At 41.7% G+C, this 19,327-nt stretch overlaps 1 protein-coding gene across 1 annotated transcript in view; it reads left to right on the top strand.

The window, feature by feature from the left end:
• The first annotated feature begins 6,654 nt into the window (after positions 1 to 6,654).
• Positions 6,655 to 19,327, top strand: part of LOC133420381 (toll-like receptor 2 type-2) — a 23,845-nt gene continuing 11,172 nt past the window's right edge. Inside the window, exons 1-2 of the mRNA XM_061710070.1 lie at positions 6,655 to 6,803; positions 15,757 to 16,025. Of these exons, the coding sequence (XP_061566054.1) occupies positions 6,679 to 6,803; positions 15,757 to 16,025 (394 nt within the window). The 5' untranslated portion in view covers positions 6,655 to 6,678. The remainder of the gene's footprint in view (positions 6,804 to 15,756; positions 16,026 to 19,327) is intronic.

Genomic DNA, 19,327 nt, shown 5'->3' with positions numbered 1-19,327 from the left:
TGGCAGTTGAAAATGCCTATTTTGTGTTGTAATGGTCCTTTAAAAGAGTTAAAAGCAATCCTGTGAGCTCTAGTATTTATATTATGAAGCTCAAGAATGAGATCAAATCATATTTAGGCAGAAACCACCTTTCATTACAGTTTTTCTCGATCGTTTTGGCCCATTTTTCCATTCACAGTTTACTTTTTCAAAACAGCTCACACAAAGCCCTTAACAGAAGCTGAAATAACCAAAACACTTTATGATGTTTGCAGAATGACACCACTTTCTCAAAACTTGTCACACATCCATCAAAACCAAACTTTTCCATCAAAACCTACAATTTTTTCTCAATTGAACATGTAAGTTTTCTCATTTATTTAACAATGGATAACAAAATTGAAACCACAGCTATCAATATCAACTTTTGTTCAACACCCTCATAGTATTGACTATTTTACAACTGACAACATACTACAATCTGGGTTTTGTATTGAGCACTCTAACTTAGTTATATAACTTAGAAATATACTGTCACACAGTATTTACAGTAAAATCAGAAAATGTGTATACAGTAAAATATTGTAGATCTGTTTTTGTATTGCTGAAGTTCCTGTCAACACCATTGATTTACATTTGTTCTACTGTGTACAAAATGTCAAGATTCTGACAGAAAAATATTTATTGCAGTACTTGTCACATGCACATACTGTAAGCAATCAAAATGACAGGGTTCAATATGCAGAACAACAAAGGTCAATTGTCAAAGAAAGTATTGTAAATGAAACACAATGAAATGAAACCCTGTAAATATGAAAAAAATAAAAATACAGGAAAATTACGCATTGTCGACACGGGCCTGACGATCAGGCCACATGTTCTCGTCCACGTCCTCCTCGATCCATGCTTGGTGTCAACTTCAAGCTATTGACCTCTTTGATAGGTTGAGGACTACTTGCTTTGTTTTGCAAAGAGAGTTCACACAGGTGCTGATAATCTTCAGAATTGAGAGAGCAGTTCCAATTCACTGCTACAAAGTGTCTGCAATGTGTTGCCATGGTAAATCAGTTATGTTTTGTGTCTCTTTGTGAGAAGTGTGTTAACTGTTTTGAAAAGTGTATCAAAAGTCAAAAGAAAATTGTGTGAAAGCAATGAGAAAAAGTTAACTGATTCACCAGAGAGGACTCTTGCTGTGCAAAGAAGGTGTGAGCATTAGATAAAGTTGACCCATGATCAGAGGTGGACAGAGTACTCGACCCCAGTACTTGAGTAAGAGTACAAATACTACTGGTCAAAATTTACTCCGTTACAAGTAAAAGTAGCTCAGTCAAAATATTACTCGAGTAAGAGTAGAAAAGTACTTGCTTTTAAAGGTACTTAAGTATCCAAAAGTAAATGCTTTTAAATTTACTTTAAGTAAAAGTAAAAGTAAGAGTAAATTTCCTATTTTCCACATCAGTAAATTACTATATTTTTAAATTTTAATTTAATTTTAATTTAATTTAATTTTTTTATTTTGTCTGTGCCCTCGTTTTTTACTCGGTCGAACTCAAACATTGAGTTAAGATACGGCCAAGGATTTTGTGAAAGTCCCTGCTCCGAGTCCGGCTCATTATCAGACTCAGACGACTCAGCGGATTGTCTTTCTTCTCCTGACGCAGGCGTAGCCGTTGTTGCAGCTCTGTCTTGACTTGTTGCAGCTATGTCTTGACTTGTTGCAGCTCTGTCTTGACTTGTTGCAGCTCTGTCTTGACTTGTTGCAGCTCTGTCTTGACTTGTTGACTCTGTCTTGACTTGTTGCAGCTCTGTCTTGACTTGTAGCGACTCTGTCTTGACTTGTTGCAGCTCTGTCTTGACTTGTTGCAGCTCTGTCTTGACTTGTTGCAGCTCTGTCTTGACTTGTTGCAGCTCTGTCTTGACTTGTTGCGGCTCTGTCTTGACTTGTTGCGGCTCTGTCTTGACTTGTTGCAGCTCTGTCTTGACTTGTTGCAGCTATGTCTTGACTTGTTGCAGCTCTGTCTTGACTTGTTGACTCTGTCTTGACTTGTTGCAGCTCTGTCTTGACTTGTTGACTCTGTCTTGACTTGTTGCGGCTCTGTCTTGACTTGTTGCGGCTCTGTCTTGACTTGTTGCAGCTCTGTCTTGACTTGTTGCAGCTCTGTCTTGACTTGTTGCGGCTCTGTCTTGACTTGTTGCAGCTCTGTCTTGACTTGTTGACTCTGTCTTGACTTGTTGCAGCTCTGTCTTGACTTGTTGACTCTGTCTTGACTTGTTGCAGCTCTGTCTTGACTTGTAGCGGCTCTGTCTTGACTTGTTGCAGCTCTGTCTTGACTTGTTGCAGCTCTGTCTTGACTTGTTGCAGCTCTGTCTTGACTTGTTGCAGCTCTGTCTTGACTTGTTGCGGCTCTGTCTTGACTTGTTGCGGCTCTGTCTTGACTTGTTGGCTCTGTCTTGACTTGTTGCAGCTCTGTCTTGACTTGTTGCGGCTCTGTCTTGACTTGTTGACTCTGTCTTGACTTGTTGCAGCTCTGTCTTGACTTGTTGCAGCTCTGTCTTGACTTGTTGCAGCTCTGTCTTGACTTGTTGCAGCTCTGTCTTGACTTGTTGACTCTGTCTTGACTTGTTGCAGCTCTGTCTTGACTTGTTGACTCTGTCTTGACTTGTTGCAGCTCTGTCTTGACTTGTTGACTCTGTCTTGACTTGTTGCAGCTCTGTCTTGACTTGTTGACTCTGTCTTGACTTGTTGCAGCTCTGTCTTGACTTGTTGCGGCTCTGTCTTGACTTGTTGACTCTGTCTTGACTTGTTGAGGCTCTGTCTTGACTTGTTGCAGCTCTGTCTTCACTTGTTGCAGCTCTGTCTTGACTTGTTGCAGCTCTGTCTTGACTTGTTGACTCTGTCTTGACTTGTTGCAGCTCTGTCTTGACTTGTTGCGGCTCTGTCTTGACTTGTTGCAGCCCTGTCTTGACTTGTTGCAGCTCTGTCTTGACTTGTTGCAGCTCTGTCTTGACTTGTTGCGGCTCTGTCTTGACTTGTTGCAGCTCTGTCTTGACTTGTTGCAGCTCTGTCTTGACTTGTTGCAGCTCTGTCTTGACTTGTTGCAGCTCTGTCTTGACTTGTTGACTCTGTCTTGACTTGTTGCAGCTCTGTCTTGACTTGTTGCAGCTCTGTCTTGACTTGTTGCGGCTCTGTCTTGACTTGTTGCAGCTCTGTCTTGACTTGTTGCAGCTCTGTCTTGACTTGTTGCAGCTCTGTCTTGACTTGTTGCAGCTCTGTCTTGACTTGTTGCAGCTCTGTCTTGACTTGTTGCAGCTCTGTCTTGACTTGTTGACTCTGTCTTGACTTGTTGCGGCTCTGTCTTGACTTGTTGCAGCTCTGTCTTGACTTGTTGCAGCTATGTCTTGACTTGTTGCAGCTCTGTCTTGACTTGTTGCAGCTATGTCTTGACTTGTTGCAGCTCTGTCTTCACTTGTTGCAGCTCTGTCTTCACTTGTTGCAGCTCTGTCTTGACTTGTTGCAGCTCTGTCTTGACTTGTTACAGCTCTGTCTTGACTTGTTGCAGCTCTGTCTTGACTTGTTGCAGCTCTGTCTTGACTTGTTGTGGCTCTGTCTTGACTTGTTGCAGCTCTGTCTTGACAAACGCAGGCTACTTTGGCGGTATCGTTTTGAGGAGGCTTGACGTATTTCCGCTTTACGTACATCCCAGTGGAGAGCGTGCACTGTGATAGGTTCCTCCTTTGACAAAAACCGCTTGTGTCCAATAGGATTTTAGGGAAGAAGAAAAAAGAGCAGACCTGAAAGTAACGAGTACTTTTCAGCCTTCCTAGAAATTTACTCGAGTAAAAGTAAAAATATTTGTCTTGGAAATGTATTCAAGTAAGAATAATAAGTACCAAAGAAATCTAATACTCAAGTAAAGTACAAATCCTCTGGATATGTACTTAAGTACAGTACTCAAGTAAATTTACTCCGTTACTGTCCACCACTGCCCATGATGTGCAAAATGTGTCAAAGCAATCGAGAAAAACTGTAACTGTATTTGGCCTTCAATCACTTTTTGGCACGACACCGGTCTCGCTCGGCTACCTGTGGGGCTCGTGGACCTGCCGCAACCCCGTTGTCCACAACTGCCTAGCAACCAACGTAAATGAAGAGTCCTGGTTTCAGGCGTCGTTTAACGGGCAGGTTTGAGCAGAACCCAAAACCCAGACGGATCCTTAAAGCTCCCACCGGACCTCCGCGCCGACTGCAGGCGGTCCAGTAAAACCCGTCAGTGTACAAGCTCTAAATAAGTGCGCCTGTCTTCCCCAGAGTTCATTTCCATAACCACTACCTCTTTTCACACTCGCTTCAGACTCTTACTTCCTCTTTGGAGATCCAGCGAGCCCTGATTCAACCATCCTCTCAGTCGGTTGTCACTTCTCACTTCTCGGATCAGGGAACAAGACCAGGTAAGGAAACGCGGATTTACAGGCCGATGAGGCGCTGTGACACTTTTACAACGGCGGCCACGGTACCGGAATGTCCTTTACTTGTTTTATGGTTTGAAAAAAAGAAGAACTTCATCATATATCAAACTGTTCAAAACTGCTTCAAGCTCTTTTTTTTTTTTCCTGCACGAGAGAAGTTGAAGGGGAATTTAACTGTAGTTTCGTTACATTACGTTCATAATTAAACAGACTTCCTCTTGTCTTCTCCTCCTCTGTACAGTGAGCAAAATTAACCGAGTCTTGTTTGACCTGACTTCAAATCAAATCAAATAACTTTATTTATCCGTTAGGAACTTTGTCTGTGTAAAAGCATCAGCATCAGTGTGTGTACAGTTAACATATGTGACAGGACACAATCAATATAAAGTAACATCCATCGGGCAATCACAAGTACTGCTTAGACTTAGATGCTGTAAACCATAGCATAGATAAAATAAGAGAGAACAAAGAGATAAAAACAAGTCCCCCATTAAGTGCACAATAAATACATACACTGTTACAAATATTGTGCTTGATCTACTTAAAAAAATTAAGGCAACTTTTTGCATGAAATTATTATGTAGATCAAGAAAGACTAGTCTTTGTATAAACTACTTAATTTTTTGTATGTAAATAATACATTTTGCAAGTACAGTCAACTTAATTGTGTTAAGTTTACTTTATTTATCAAAATTAACTTCACTTTACTTGCAAATGAATTTTGTACATACTAAAAATTAAGTAGTTTATACAAAGACTAGTCTTCCTTGTTCTACAGTCAGTCCGGAAAGTATTCAGAACGCTTCACTTCTTTTATGTTACAGCCCTATTGATAATAGGAATAAATTCTTTTTTTTTCTCAGAATTCTACACAAAACACCCCATAATGACAACATGAAAGAAGTTTTGTTATGATTTTTGTAAATTTATAAAAAATAAAAAACTATAAATATCACCTGTGCATAAGTATGGAAGAGTATTAGAGCCACTTAAAAAAAAATAAAAAGAATTCTGAGAAAAAAGTCAGAATTCTGACTTTAATCTCAGAATTCTGAGAAAAAAGTCAGAATTCTGACTTTAATCTCAGAATTCTGACAAAAAAGTCAGAATTCTGACATTAATCTCAGAATTCTGAGAAAAAAGTCAGAATTCTGACTTTAATCTCAGAATTCTGACTTTTTTCTCAGAATTCTGAGAATAAAGTCTGACTTTATTCTCAGAATTCTGAGAAAAAAGTCAGAATTCTGACTTCAATCTTCTGAGATTAAAGTCAGAATTCTTCTGACTTTTTTTCTCAGAATTCTGACTTTAATCTCAGAATTCTGAGAAAAAAGTCAGAATTCTGACTTTAATCTCAGAATTCTGAGAAAAAAGTCAGAATTCTGAGAAAAAAGTCAGAATACTGACTTTTTTCTCAGAATTCTGAGAAAAAAGTCAGAATTCTGAGAACAAAGTCAGAATACTGACTTTTTTCTCTGACTTTTTTCTCAGAATTCTGACTTTTTTCTCAGAATTCTTTTTATTTTTTTTAAGTGGCCAAGAATTCTGCCTTTTTTCTCAGAATTCTGTGATTACTGTAAAGTCAGAATTCTGACTTTTTTCTCAGAATTCTTTTTATTTTTTTTAAGTGGCCAAGAATTCTGACTTTTTTCTCAGAATTCTGAGATTACTGTAAAGTCAGAATTCTGACTTTTTTCTCAGAATTCTTTTTATTTTTTTTTAAGTGGCCCTAATACTCGTACATAAGTATTCAGAACGTTTGCCATGAAGCTCAAAATTGATCTCTGGTTCATTCTGTTTCCACTGATCTCTCTCAAGTTGTTTCTACAGCTTAATGGGAGTCCACCTGTGGTGAATTCAGTTGATTGGACTTGATTTGGAAAGACACACACCTGTCTACATAAGCTCTCACAGTTGGCAGCGCATGTTGCAACACAAACCAAACATGAAGTCAAAAGAATTGTCTTCAGACCTCCGAAACAGGATTGTTTTGAGGCACAAATCTGGGGAAGGGTACAGAAACATTTCGGCTGCTTTGAAGGTCCCAGTGAGCACTGGGGCCTGCATCATCCTTAAATGGAAGACGTTTGGAACCACCAGGAATCTCCGTAGAGCTGGAGGAGTGGCTTCAGAACAACCATGTCAATGTCCTTGCGTGGCCCAGCCAGAGCCCAGACCTGAATCCCATCCAACATCTCTGGAGAGATCTGAAAATGCTCCCCATCCAACCTGATGGAGCTTGAGAGGGTCTGTAAGGAAGAATGGGCAAAACTGCCCAAGAATAGGTGTGCCAAACTTGTAGCAACCTATTCAAAAAGACTTGAGGCTGTAATTGCTGCCAGAGGAGCTTCTACAAGGTATGAATACTTATGTATGAATTATTATTATTATTATTATACTATGAAAACGTTATGAATACTCATATGATTTCTTGTTATTTTTATTTTTAATACATTTACAAAAGTTGCATCAAAACTTCTTTCATGTTGTCATTATGGGGTGTTTTGTGTAGAATTCTGAGAAAAAAAAAGAATTTATTCCTATTATCAATAGGGCTGTAACATAAAAGAATGTGGGAAAAGTGAAGTGTTCTGAAGAGACAACATCTGTTGTATTAGACGCTATATAAATAAAATTGAATTGAATTGAATACTTTCCGGACTGACTGTACATAAAAATCTCATGCTAAAAAGTCGCCTTCATTTTTAAAAGTAGATCAAGCAAGATATGTTTTACTGTGGTTTCTACTTAAACAAATAAAGCATGTAAGCATAAAGCATCTAAACATTGGTCAATCTGCCCAATAGATTAAAATTGTTAAAGGAAAAGTAAATACAACAAGATCATTGCTTGTTGTTTGTGAGTAAATGAAAAGATTACTGGGATTACAGAAATACTGCTGGTTAAGGAAAAAATTTACAATGTGTTGTTTTTTGAACAAATTAAGATTAAGTTCAAAACTAGACGTATTCATGTAAAGCAACAAACTTTATTTTTAATTGTTAATATCACAGGTTTAAATATGTTATATTTACATGCAGGTAGATGTATTTTTTTCAGTGTAGATACAAGGATTTAAAAAATATGTTTAAAAGCAGAAACAAAACATAAATAGGTAAATCAGCTATTTATGAGACTGATGGATGAGGATATAAAGCTTGACATGGCTCTGTTTGTCCTGAATGTCTGTATCTGTATCTGTGACCGGAGGGAGGAGCCTATACTGACTGTAAGTGCATTATAAATTAAATGTATTATTATTATTATTATTATTATTATTATTATTATTATCATTATGTCTGAGGCTATTTGTTGTCCCTTTCGCTTAGTCCTTCTGTTATAGATGCCAGTGATTCCTGCTTCTGTCCAATTATTTTACTGCTCAATGTAATAATTTTGTTTAATGGATAACGGTGAATGTTAGATAAAGATCCGAGCCAAGCTGTTATGTTGAAAGTTAAAAACTGATTCAATGAAACACTTGTAAAATGCTGTCAGGACTGATTGGTGGACTTGAAGTTTACGGAGTTTTCTAAGAAAAAAGAGGCGTCGCTGGCACTTTGAGAAAATGGATTGAGTGTTAGGTTGGAAGGTGAGGTTGTGGTCGATTACTGTCCCAAATATCTGTATGATTCAGCCCTCTCTGTAGGCTGATTGTTGACAGACAGAGTGGGGGTGTTGGATGGACCTCTCCGAAAGTCAACAACCAGGGGCCTCATTTATAAAGCTTGCGTGCACAAAACAGGGCTTGAAAGATTCGCACGCCACCTTTTATGCCAAGGTTGGGATTTATAAAAAAAAAAAAACTAACGGGAAAATGTGCGTATCTTTACGCAAACTTTGATCCTAGTGCACAAACATTTTGAAGACATGGGGAACTGGCAATGCAGACAGTGAGGTGGTGAAATGAAGCCAGATTCATGTCATACTTTTAATGTCATCACATATCAGACTTATAGATCCATGTACACCCAAGCTGGTGTTCTGCCGATGTGTCCTACCTCGGCAGAAAATACTACCGTACCATCCCCGATTCTTTTTTTTTTTTTTAATCAAAGTCTTTTTATTAAAGGTTTTGCATATCACACATAACAAAGACAAAACAAGTAGAACACGAAACCCACTACCCACCCCGGCCCACCAGACCTAAACCTCTCAAGAGTAAGTATTTCTTGAGATGAGAAACAATTAGACAGTGCAAAAGTATACAGATACATGTAAAATTAGATAAATAATGCTACTTATTATGGGGTTACAGTCCTTGATTCCATATTGTTGACAAATGTCATGAAAGGCTGCCAAGTTGCATCGAACTTCGAGAGAGATCCTTGAAGAGAGTATCTTATCTTCTCTAACTTGAGATGTTGCATTACCTCCTTGATCCACTGGGAATGTGTAGGGGGGAGAGGATCTATCCACTTGAAAAGTACAAGTCGCCTGGCCAACAAAGTGCAAAAAGCCAGCATGTTGCGCCCATAGCTGTCCAGATGTACATCATCTGGTGTAACACCAAAAATGGCAATGAAAGGGGATGGATGGATCGGCTCCTCAAGCACCTTAGAAAAGGTATCAAAAATAGACTTCCAGAATGTATATAAACTTGGACATGTCCAGAACATGTGAAACAGGCTAGCGGGGGCTTGCTTACATCTATCGCATGTAGGGTCCAGCTCTGGTCTAATTTTGGACAGCCTAACCTTTGACCAATGGAGTCGGTGTACAATCTTAAATTGTACGACAGTATGCCGTTGACAAATGGATGATGAGTAAATCCTCCTAATAATCTTCTGCCAAACTGCACCTGAAATTTCCTCACTTAGATCCTCTTCCCATTTACTCTTAAGGTTATCCAAAGCTGCCATGTTATGATGATTGAGAAGATGATAGATCTTACCTATAGCCTGTTTTAGATTTGTCCTCAATTTGAAAATAGTATCTACCAAGGAATCGGGAGGATATGAAGGAAAACAGTCGGAATGTGAAGTTATAAAATTGCGTAGTTGGAAATATCTAAAGGAGTGGGACCAGGGGAGACCAAAACGGTTTACCAGCTGAACAAACGATGCAAAATTGTTGTCTATATATAGGTCTCGCAATGATTTAATTCCCTTCTTATGCCATATACCAAAGGCCCCATCTAACATTGAGGGAATAAACATGTGATTTTTGACTATCGGGGCAGAAAAGGATAGATTACGGAGAGCAAATGATCTCCTGAACTGATTCCAAATTCTTATTGACTGTGCAACAATGGGGTTAGCGGTAAAGTGAAAAATGGGCTTTTCTAGTGGGAGTTCGGAGCACAGTAGGGCTGATAAGGAGGCATGACTACAGGACATGTTTTCCAGAACGAGCCATTTAGGGGCGTCAGAATCTCCTGTGCCGCTCATCCAATACATCAGGGCCCTAATATTGGCTGCCCAGTAGTAGTATAGAAGGTTTGGGAGGGCCATACCGCCTTGGAGACGGGGCCTCTGCAAAACAGATTTTTTAATACGTGGGGGTTTTTTGTTCCAGATGAACGATGATATGAGGTTATCTACAGAACTAAAGAAGAATTTGGTCAGGAAAACAGGAAGGCATTGAAATAAATAAAGGAACCTAGGTAATACATTCATTTTAATAGTATTAATCCTCCCGCTCAAGGAGAGGGACAGCAAATCCCAACGTTTAATATCTTGTTTCAAACAGTCTATCAGGGGCAGAAAGTTGGCTTTGTAGAGGTCTTTGTGGTTGCACGTAACCCAGATACCCAGATATTTGAATTTGTTTATGTTAACTTTAAAAGGGGTTGAATTAAAGGGCACGTTCTTGGCCGCTGCGTTAATTGGTATAAGTTCGCTTTTTTGAAGATTTGTTTTATAGCCAGATATTTCGCCAAACCTCTTCAGTGTGTCTAATAATCCAGGAAGGCTTGACAAGGGATCGGACATGTACAATAATAAGTCATCAGCATAAAGCGAAACTTTACATTCCTGACCTCCTCGGCTGATTCCCTTAATATTAACATTTTGCCGTAAAGCCAGTGCTAGCGGTTCGATAGCAACCGCAAACAGGAGCGAAGACAACGGACACCCTTGTCTCGTGCCTCTCTGTAAATTAAAGTAGGCAGAGAGGTTGTTGTTCGTACGCACCGCGGTCATCGGAGAGGAATAGAGAACTTTAATCCAGGATTGAAACTTCGGGCCAAAACCAAATTTTTCGAGTGCATGAAAGAGATAATCCCACTCCACCCGATCAAACGCCTTCTCAGCGTCGAGTGATAGCAAGATCTCCGGCGTATCGGGTGAAGTGGGACCATAAAGAATATTCAAGAGCTGTCTAATATTAAAAAATGAGTACCGGTTCTTCATGAAGCCTGTTTGGTCTATTGAGATAATTGAGGGGAGAGAAGTTTCGATGCGCCGGGCCAAAAGCTTTGCGAGAATCTTGACATCCGTATTAAGGAGAGATATTGGGCGGTACGAGCTGCATTGAAGAGGATTTTTATCCTTCTTTAAAATAAGCGAAATGGTTGCCTCGCGCATAGTTGAGGGGAGAGAATTCGAAGAGAGCGATTCTGTAAAAACAGAAAGAAGAAGTGGGGCGAGTAATGATGAAAATGCTTTAAAAAATTCGGTCGGGTAGCCGTCGGGCCCTGGAGACTTACCGCTTTGCATACTACTAACAGCCTCCAGAACCTCTTTAGTGGAGATATCATCTTCTAATTCTGCCGCCAGCACTGGATCTACTCTGGGAACATCTAGACCGTGAAAAAAGTCATCTAGAGCAGACTTATCGTCTGGTGGCTCTGAAGTGTAGAGGCAGGAGTAATAGCGGTGAAAGCAGGAATTTATTTTCAAATGATCTGTGTGCTTTAAACCTTGTTCATCTCTAATTATAGGTATGCACTGGGTTGCAGTCTTCTGGCGCAGCTGATGGGCTAGAATTTTCCCCGCCTTCTCACCATGTTCATAGAAACGATGCCGCGACTTTAGAATAAGATTTTCAGCTTGACGTGTCGAAAGGAGGTCAAATTCCATTTTAAGCGTCAGACGTTGTTTAAGTATGTCGTCTGAAGGTGAATGACTGTATGCTATATCTAGTTTTAAAATGTTATCCGTAAGCTGTTTGAGGCGCTCGGTATTAGCTTTCTTTCGCATTGCACTGAAGGAAATAACCTGCCCCCTTAAGTATGCCTTTAGTGCTTCCCAGACCGTTGAGGACGGCATTCCTGGGGTCTGATTTTTGGAAAGAAAAAACTCAATTTCAGATCTAATGAACTTCACAAATGTCTCTTCTGAGAGAAGCAGGGGGTTAAATCTCCACGGCCGATATACAGAATCTGCACCAGGGATGCGTAACCCCATAGTCAAGGGACCGTGATCGGAGATGACGATGGACTGATACTCACAGGCAGCTACCATTTGAAGAAGGTTTTTGTCGATAAAGAAATAATCTATTCGTGAAAATGTTTTATGAACCGGGGAAAAAAAGGAGTAGGCCCTAGATGTAGGGTTATGGAAACGCCAAACATCAATTACGCCAAATTCCCGAAGAAAAAGTTTGATAGATTGTGCTGATTTCGACTCATATGCGGCCTTAGAAGAGCTACGATCTAATTTTGGAGAGAGCACACAGTTTACATCGCCACCAAGGATGAGGTGGTGTGTATTCATATTAGGGAGTCGGGAAAATATATTAGTGAAAAAGGCGTCGTCGTCCCAATTTGGGGCGTAGATGTTTGCTAAAATGACAGGAAATCCATACATTTGGCCGACTACGATAACATAACGTCCCATAGGATCAGATTCAACGCTAGACATAACAAATGGAACATTCTTACCAATAAGGATTGCTGTCCCCCTCGCCTTGGAGCCAAAATTGGAATGATATGATTGCCCTATCCATCCACCTTGCAATCTAGGTTGGTCAACTGTGCGGAGATGTGTCTCCTGAAGAAATGCAACATCAGCTTTGAGATGGTTAAGATGCGTAAGTACCTTTCTGCGTTTCACAGGGTGATTTAAGGACTTGACATTCCAGTTCACGAAGTTAACTAGGCAGCCCATTATCCCTCCTAACTTACTTGCATCTGTCATTGGGAATCATAGCAGAAAATAAACCGTAAGTGTACCCCAAAACATCAACATAAATTAATTCAAAACTAGTAGCACATTCAAAAAAATAGACAAATAATATAGGTCTGGTAGGCCCCCAACCCCTGTCACCAACATGAACATGGTGACTAAAACACCCTAGGTAGTCAAAACCACACATTAAGTGTGAGCAGTGGGGAACAACTAGGTGTCCAAGTGGCCGGCTCCTGCCAAACCCCCCATTCTTAAACAGAAAAAAAGCCGAAATCAAAGGCGCTTTGAGCTAATAAAACAGCCGATATTGCCAGTGGAGCACACACGATTTGTGCATAAGTGGACGGCAAACAGAACTTCACAGTGGAATTAGCAGGAACTGTGCATAAGTAAACTGGGGAAAAAAAAAAAAAAAAGGGGGGGGGATAAAAACTAATAAACCGACAATTTAAAAAAATAAATAAATAAATAAATAAATAAATAAATAAATAAATAAAATAATTTAGATTAAAAGAAATAAATAAAAATAAATAATAAAATAAAATAAACACCCTCACATCTAGGCAGTCATCTACAAATACACTGAAACTCAACATGCTGCCACGTGCATATAAAGTGGATGCATTTGTGGGTGTTCTCCAGGTACATAAAATATACATTTTCCTTTTTTCCTTTTCTTCCTCCCTCTCCCCCCGCCCTCCCCTTTAAACCGGGTCTGTACATGGTACTGTTCTAGCATGAGAAGTCCATACACTGGCCCACCCCCACACACTCACACACACACACACACACACACACACACACACACACACACACACACACACACACACACACACACACACACACACACACACACACACACACACACACACACACACTCACCCTTCGATGGGGGGGGGGGGGGGGGGGGGGGGTGGGGGGGGGGCGTGATATCTTGATGACGCAAACAAAATACAAGTTACTTAATAACTTAAAGTAAATAACCAGTCCTGTAGGTGGGAATGTATATAATCAGTCATCGCATCCTCCACGAGGAGACCTCCTCCCAAAGGTAAAAAAGAATCATGATCAATACAGGGTTAGATCAAAGTTAATGCTCCGGCGCTTCAGCTGGACTGATAGCGCGCTTCACATACGCCATAGCCTTTTCTGGATCCAGGAATTCCTTGGTATCCCCGCCGTATGAAATGCGGAGGCGGGCCGGGAACAATATTCCATAGCGTACATCTCGCCGACCCCGAAGAAGATTCCTGACGCCATTGAACGCAGCACGGGCTTTGGCGACGCTCGCTGTGTAATCCGGAAAGATGGATATCGGCTCTCCCATGTACCGAAGCGGTCCTCGTTCTCGGGCGCGGCGCAGTACATCCACACAGTCCTGATAATAATGCAGTTTTGCGACAATAACCCGGGGTTTCCCGCCAGGCTTTCTCGGTGCGAGGCCTCTGTGTGACCGGTCAACCAGGATATCTTTCTCCAGATGCAAAGCCTCCTTCAGTAGTTTGGAGACGGAGGTAGTGGAGCTGGAGCCGGGGTCCTCCGCGACCCCCACGATACGGATGTTACACCTCCTCAGCCTCCCTTCTAGGTCCTCGTTCCTCTCTTTTAAGTTGGCCAGCTCTGTTTTAATTTCAGCGACTGATGTTTGCAAAGCAGTAACTTCACCCGACCAGGTCGATAAGCCCCCCTCCATGTCTTTGATAGCAGCCTTCATATGATCCACTTCAGTGCGAATAGCCGCCGTGTTGTTAGCAATCTCGGACTTAACTTCCTTTAGCTCGCTTCGGATGAAGTCGAAGTCCTCAGAGAGAGCGCTCTTCAGTTCTGACCTGATGACAGCGGAGATATCCACTCTCAATGAGGATAGAATGTCCTCTTTCAGCTCCGCGGCGTCCATTACTGGTTTTGCCTGCGGAGTGGGAGATTTGTTCCCGCGACCTGTTGCAGCATGTCCCGCGGACGCGTCGGGCCTCGTGGTGGTAGAGCCGCTGTATTTGTATATACGGAGATTATTCGCCATTAAAGCAACGTAAACAGCCCAGACTGTCTCCCGGATGTCTTGAATAAGTTATGGAGCAATAACTTTATAAAGTTCGTCAAAAAAAGCGCATTAAAGCAGTAATTTTAGGGAAGTTAGACAGGAGCTCGGTTCAACACAACCTACTCCATCGCCGGCTCACTAGCGCCCCCCCCATCCCCGATTCTTTTATCTCAGTTTCTTTTTTTTCAAAGGCTTTTTCATGCAAATAGACGATTTAACAGCAGGAAGTCAGAATGTGCTTCCACATAGATCTATGTGTACGAAGCTTCGGCGGAAGAAAGAAACCAGTCAGATCACGCTTCCTCATAGATAAATGTTGATGTCTATGTGGAAGCGTGATATGACGGGGTATTTTCATCTGTGTAATCATCCTACCTGCCAATATCTATGTGGAAGTGTGATCTGACAAGTTTTTTTCTTCCGCCAAAGCGTCGTACAGATAGATATATGTGAAGCACATTCTGACTTCCTGCTGTTAAATCATCTATTTGCATGAAAAAGCCTTTGAAAAAAAGAAACGGAGATAAAAGACACAGGGATCGTACGGTAGTATTTTCTGCCGAGGTAGGACACCGGCTCGACATAATCTCATTCATCCTGACGCGCAGCAGAAACAGGCTGCAGGAAGCTGCTGCGCATGCTCAGCAGGCTCATTTATATGCAAATACAGTCATGTAGTAGTTTGCATTGACCGTTTATGGTAGAAAGTGGGCGTGTAGAGGGCGGGATATGAGGTGAATTCACGTGCGCAACCTTCCAGCTGGACTGTGATTTATAAAGAGAACATTGCATGCAAGTGTGAGTGCACAGGGTTTTATAAATCCGTATTTTTTTGTGCGCACGCCATTTTCGGCTTTTGAGCGCACGTACACTTTTAGTATGTATCCTACGCACTCTTTTATAAATGAGGCCCCAGTTCCTTAGTCTTGGTGGTGTTGAGGTCCAGACAGTTCTGCCTGCACCACTCTGCAAAAACTCAGCCTGCAGCTGACCCTCTGAGTTAGTAGTGTCTAAAATAACAGTGTCATCAGAGTATTTAATGTATGTTATGCCAGGGCTCGTGCTCCTACAGTCATTTGTGTATAGTGTGTAAAGTACCGGTGAGATAACAGAGCCTTGGCCAATACAACTGATTCTGATTCTGCGTCTTGTGTCCTACTTTCGCTTTGTTGTGGCCTTTTCTGTTTTCCTTCACAGTATGAAACATCCGAGCATCTGCTGCCGTAAGCTCCTCTTCCTCCTCTTCCTCCTCTTCCTCTCCACCTGTCGAGGTCTGGGGCAGGAGCGGCCGTCCTGCAGCCGCTGCGACCCTCAGCTCTCCTGCAACTGCTCCTGCGGCGGATTCACTGGCGTTCCCACGGTAACGGGCCAAGCTCTGACCCTCAACCTCTCCTCCAACAACATCTCCGAGGTGACCGACGACGACCTGACGGGACACGCCAGACTGAGGGTTCTGGATCTCCACGGTAACGCTCACGGGATTCCTTGTGATCACGAGATGCTGCTCTGTCGGGAATATTCCTACTGTCAATAGAGGGCGATGCGACTTCACAGCGGGTTACGCCCACTGAGTGTCAGAAAGACTGATTGTCAGAAAGACTTAGTGGCAGAAAGACTGAGTGGCAGAAAGACTGAGTGGCAGCGTAAACTTTCAGTTTGAGCAACTCAAAAACATCTAAAAGGGAGTTATCGTTTTACAGACTGCCAAAAAATAAGCTTAAGAGGGACAAATGGATCGCTGCAATTCGCAGAAACAACTGGATTCCAGGCACCGAAACGTGGATTTGCGGTTCCCATTTTGTATCAGTTAATGTTGAATTTTTGGGTAGCTAACGTTAAACGGTCAATTCATAAAGTTTGGTGTCCTCATCACTTTAATTTCTACAACAAATTCTGCCTTGAAGTCGGACCAAGCATCAAGACTTTTGTATGCCGTCAAGCTTTGCTTCGTGTTTTTCCCCAGCGTAGAAATTAAGTACATATAAATATCAGGAAACTCGATTCTTGGCCAAATATTAATGTCCATGGACCACTGGTTCTTGGTAACTGTACCAAATATTAATGTCCATGGACCACTGGTTCTTGGTAACTGTACCAAATGTTAATGTCCATGGACCACTGGTTCTTGGTAACTGTACCAAATATTAATGTCCATGGACCACTGGTTCTTGGTAACTGTACCAAATATTAATGTCCATGGACCACTGGTTCTTGGTAACTGTACCAAATATTAATGTCCATGGACCACTGGTTCTTGGTAACTGTACCAAATATGAATGTCCATGGACCACTGTTTCTTGGTAACTGTCCCAAATATTAATGTCCATGGACCACTGGTTCTTGGTAACTGTACCAAATATTAATGTCCATGGACCACTGGTTCTTGGGGTAACTGTACCAAATATTAATGTCCATGGACCACTGGTTCTTGGGGTAACTGTACCAAATATTAATGTCCATGGACCACTGGTTCTTGGGGTAACTGTACCAAATATTAATGTCCATGGACCACTGGTTCTTGGTAACTGTACCAAATATTAATGTCCATGGACCACTGGTTCTTGGTAACTGTACCAAATATTAATGTCCATGGACCACTGGTTCTTGGGGTAACTGTACCAAATATTAATGTCCATGGACCACTGGTTCTTGGGGTAACTGTACGGGTCACTGTCAAGTCCAACTGCCTTTAATTTAAACCCATAATCGGCTGTTATCCCGTCTTCTCCGCTAGTTGCAGCTGTTTTTGGTGATGTTTTGCCACTCAGTGCCAGTAAGTGGGGAAGTGACGTCAATGCATACCCTCTATTCTGACGCTTTTTAAACAGTTGTCATGATGAGTGTCCATGGTAATGGAGAGTCGTTTCCATGTGGAAGGAGATGGGGGCAGATGAGGAAAGACGGCAGCATCTGTCTCGTGGATTTCAGAGGATGCAGGTGGACTAGAGACGTCAGGCGGAGCAGCAGAAGTGTGGCAGGAGTCCTGCAGGGTCGTCAGTTATCAGCTTCACTTTACTGATACTTTCTGCTTTTTTTAACACAAATCCATCCATCCATTCTCTTATTTCCATAACAGTTCTTGATCTCTACGACTGAAAGTATAAGTAGAGTCCTAAAAGGTTGACTTTGACGGTCCGTATGGTTTCCACTTGCAGCAAAGTCTCTGCCTCCCTCTGCTGGAGCAGCCTGGAAACACAACCTGGACCAAGCCGGTTCTGTAACGCGAGTTTAGCAGAGTTTCCATCCGTAAAGTGAAGACCAAGACTAGTTCAGCTCAAGACCGAGACCAAATAGAAACCTAGTTATTTCCTGATCCTGCGTGATTGCAGAACATCACCCTGGTTCAGCTAGTTTCCATATGAGCTTGTATTCAACTGCAGCTCAATAACACAGAGAAGTGGATGATGATGTTGAACTCACTATAAATGTTTCCATCCATCAGCTGAGATCAGATCTGTGTGGCGACTGCACTACCGCTATTTCTACACTATTGGAGGATTGACTCCAGTGTTTTCTTTTTATTATTATTTTTTATTTTATTATTATTTTATTTATTTATTTATTATTTTTTTATTAACATACAGTACAAACAGCGACAAAAAGACGACATCGATGTCGTCTTTTGACTCCAGTGCTTTTAAGGATTGACACGTGTTACTGATTTAAATTGGACTTAATTTGGAGATGAAACCTGAATTTTAGATATTAACAATACAATTACCAACTTGAAATTACATTATTTACCATTAAAGTAATCAGATTACACTGAAGAACTGCTGATACAAGATTTTGTCTCCTTGGTGGGCAACGGCATCTTAATTATCCAAGTCAGAGACCTGGAGAGACCGAGAGACCTGAGACAAGACCAAGACCACAAAAAAGTGGTCTGGAGACCAAGGACCAAATCTCAATTCAATTCAATTCAATTTTATTTGTATAGCGTCTAATACAACAGATGTTGTCTCTAGACGCTTTCCAGAGATCCAGAACATAAACCTCCGAGCAATTATTACATAAACAATGGCAGGTAAAAACTCCCCTAGTGGGAGAAAAGCCTTAAGCCAAACAGTGGCAAGAAAAACTCCCCTTTAGGAGGGAAGAAACCTGGACCAGGACCTGGATCATAAGGGGGGACCCTCCTGCTGAAGGCCAGACTGGGGGAGTCGGGGACGTCAGCAGCACACAGCAGGCAGGTGGAAGCAGCAGCGGGATGACCAGAGGGGGTGGGAGGGTGGACCGGGACCGCAGGCCAGCACGCAGCTCCCGAGGCTCCGGCCTGCAAACATGCACAAAAGAGAAAAAAGGGGGGCCAGCACAATGACTACAGGAGCGATGGACAAAAATGATAGCTATGAGATACTTATAATAAATAAAAAAATGGAAATGGAGAAGAGAGGAAGGGAAGAGGAGAGGAGAAGAAGGGTGAGAGGCACCGCCCAGCGGATCATGTCGGTGCCCCCCTGCAGCATAATCCTATAGCAGCATATCTACCGCGAAGCTATATTTGAGACTAACTATTATAGTCTTGTGTCTTCTATAGCTGCAACTATGACTACTGACTCTAACACACTAGAGTTTACACTACCTAGAGATTTACCAACACCAGCTAGAGGTTTACTAAACACTAACTATATGCTTTAATAAACAGAAAGGTTTTAAGTTTAGTTTTAAAGGTGGAGGTGGTGTCAGCCTCCTTAACCCAGATTGGAAGTTGGTTCCATAGTAATGGTGCCTGATAGCAGAACGCCCGCCCTCCAAATCTACATTT

Source organism: Cololabis saira, chromosome 20, assembly GCF_033807715.1.
Source record: "Cololabis saira isolate AMF1-May2022 chromosome 20, fColSai1.1, whole genome shotgun sequence".
NCBI lineage: Eukaryota > Metazoa > Chordata > Actinopteri > Beloniformes > Belonidae > Cololabis > Cololabis saira.
The sequence above is the reverse complement of the archived record's forward strand: the minus strand, read 5'-3'. Positions and strand labels throughout refer to the sequence as shown.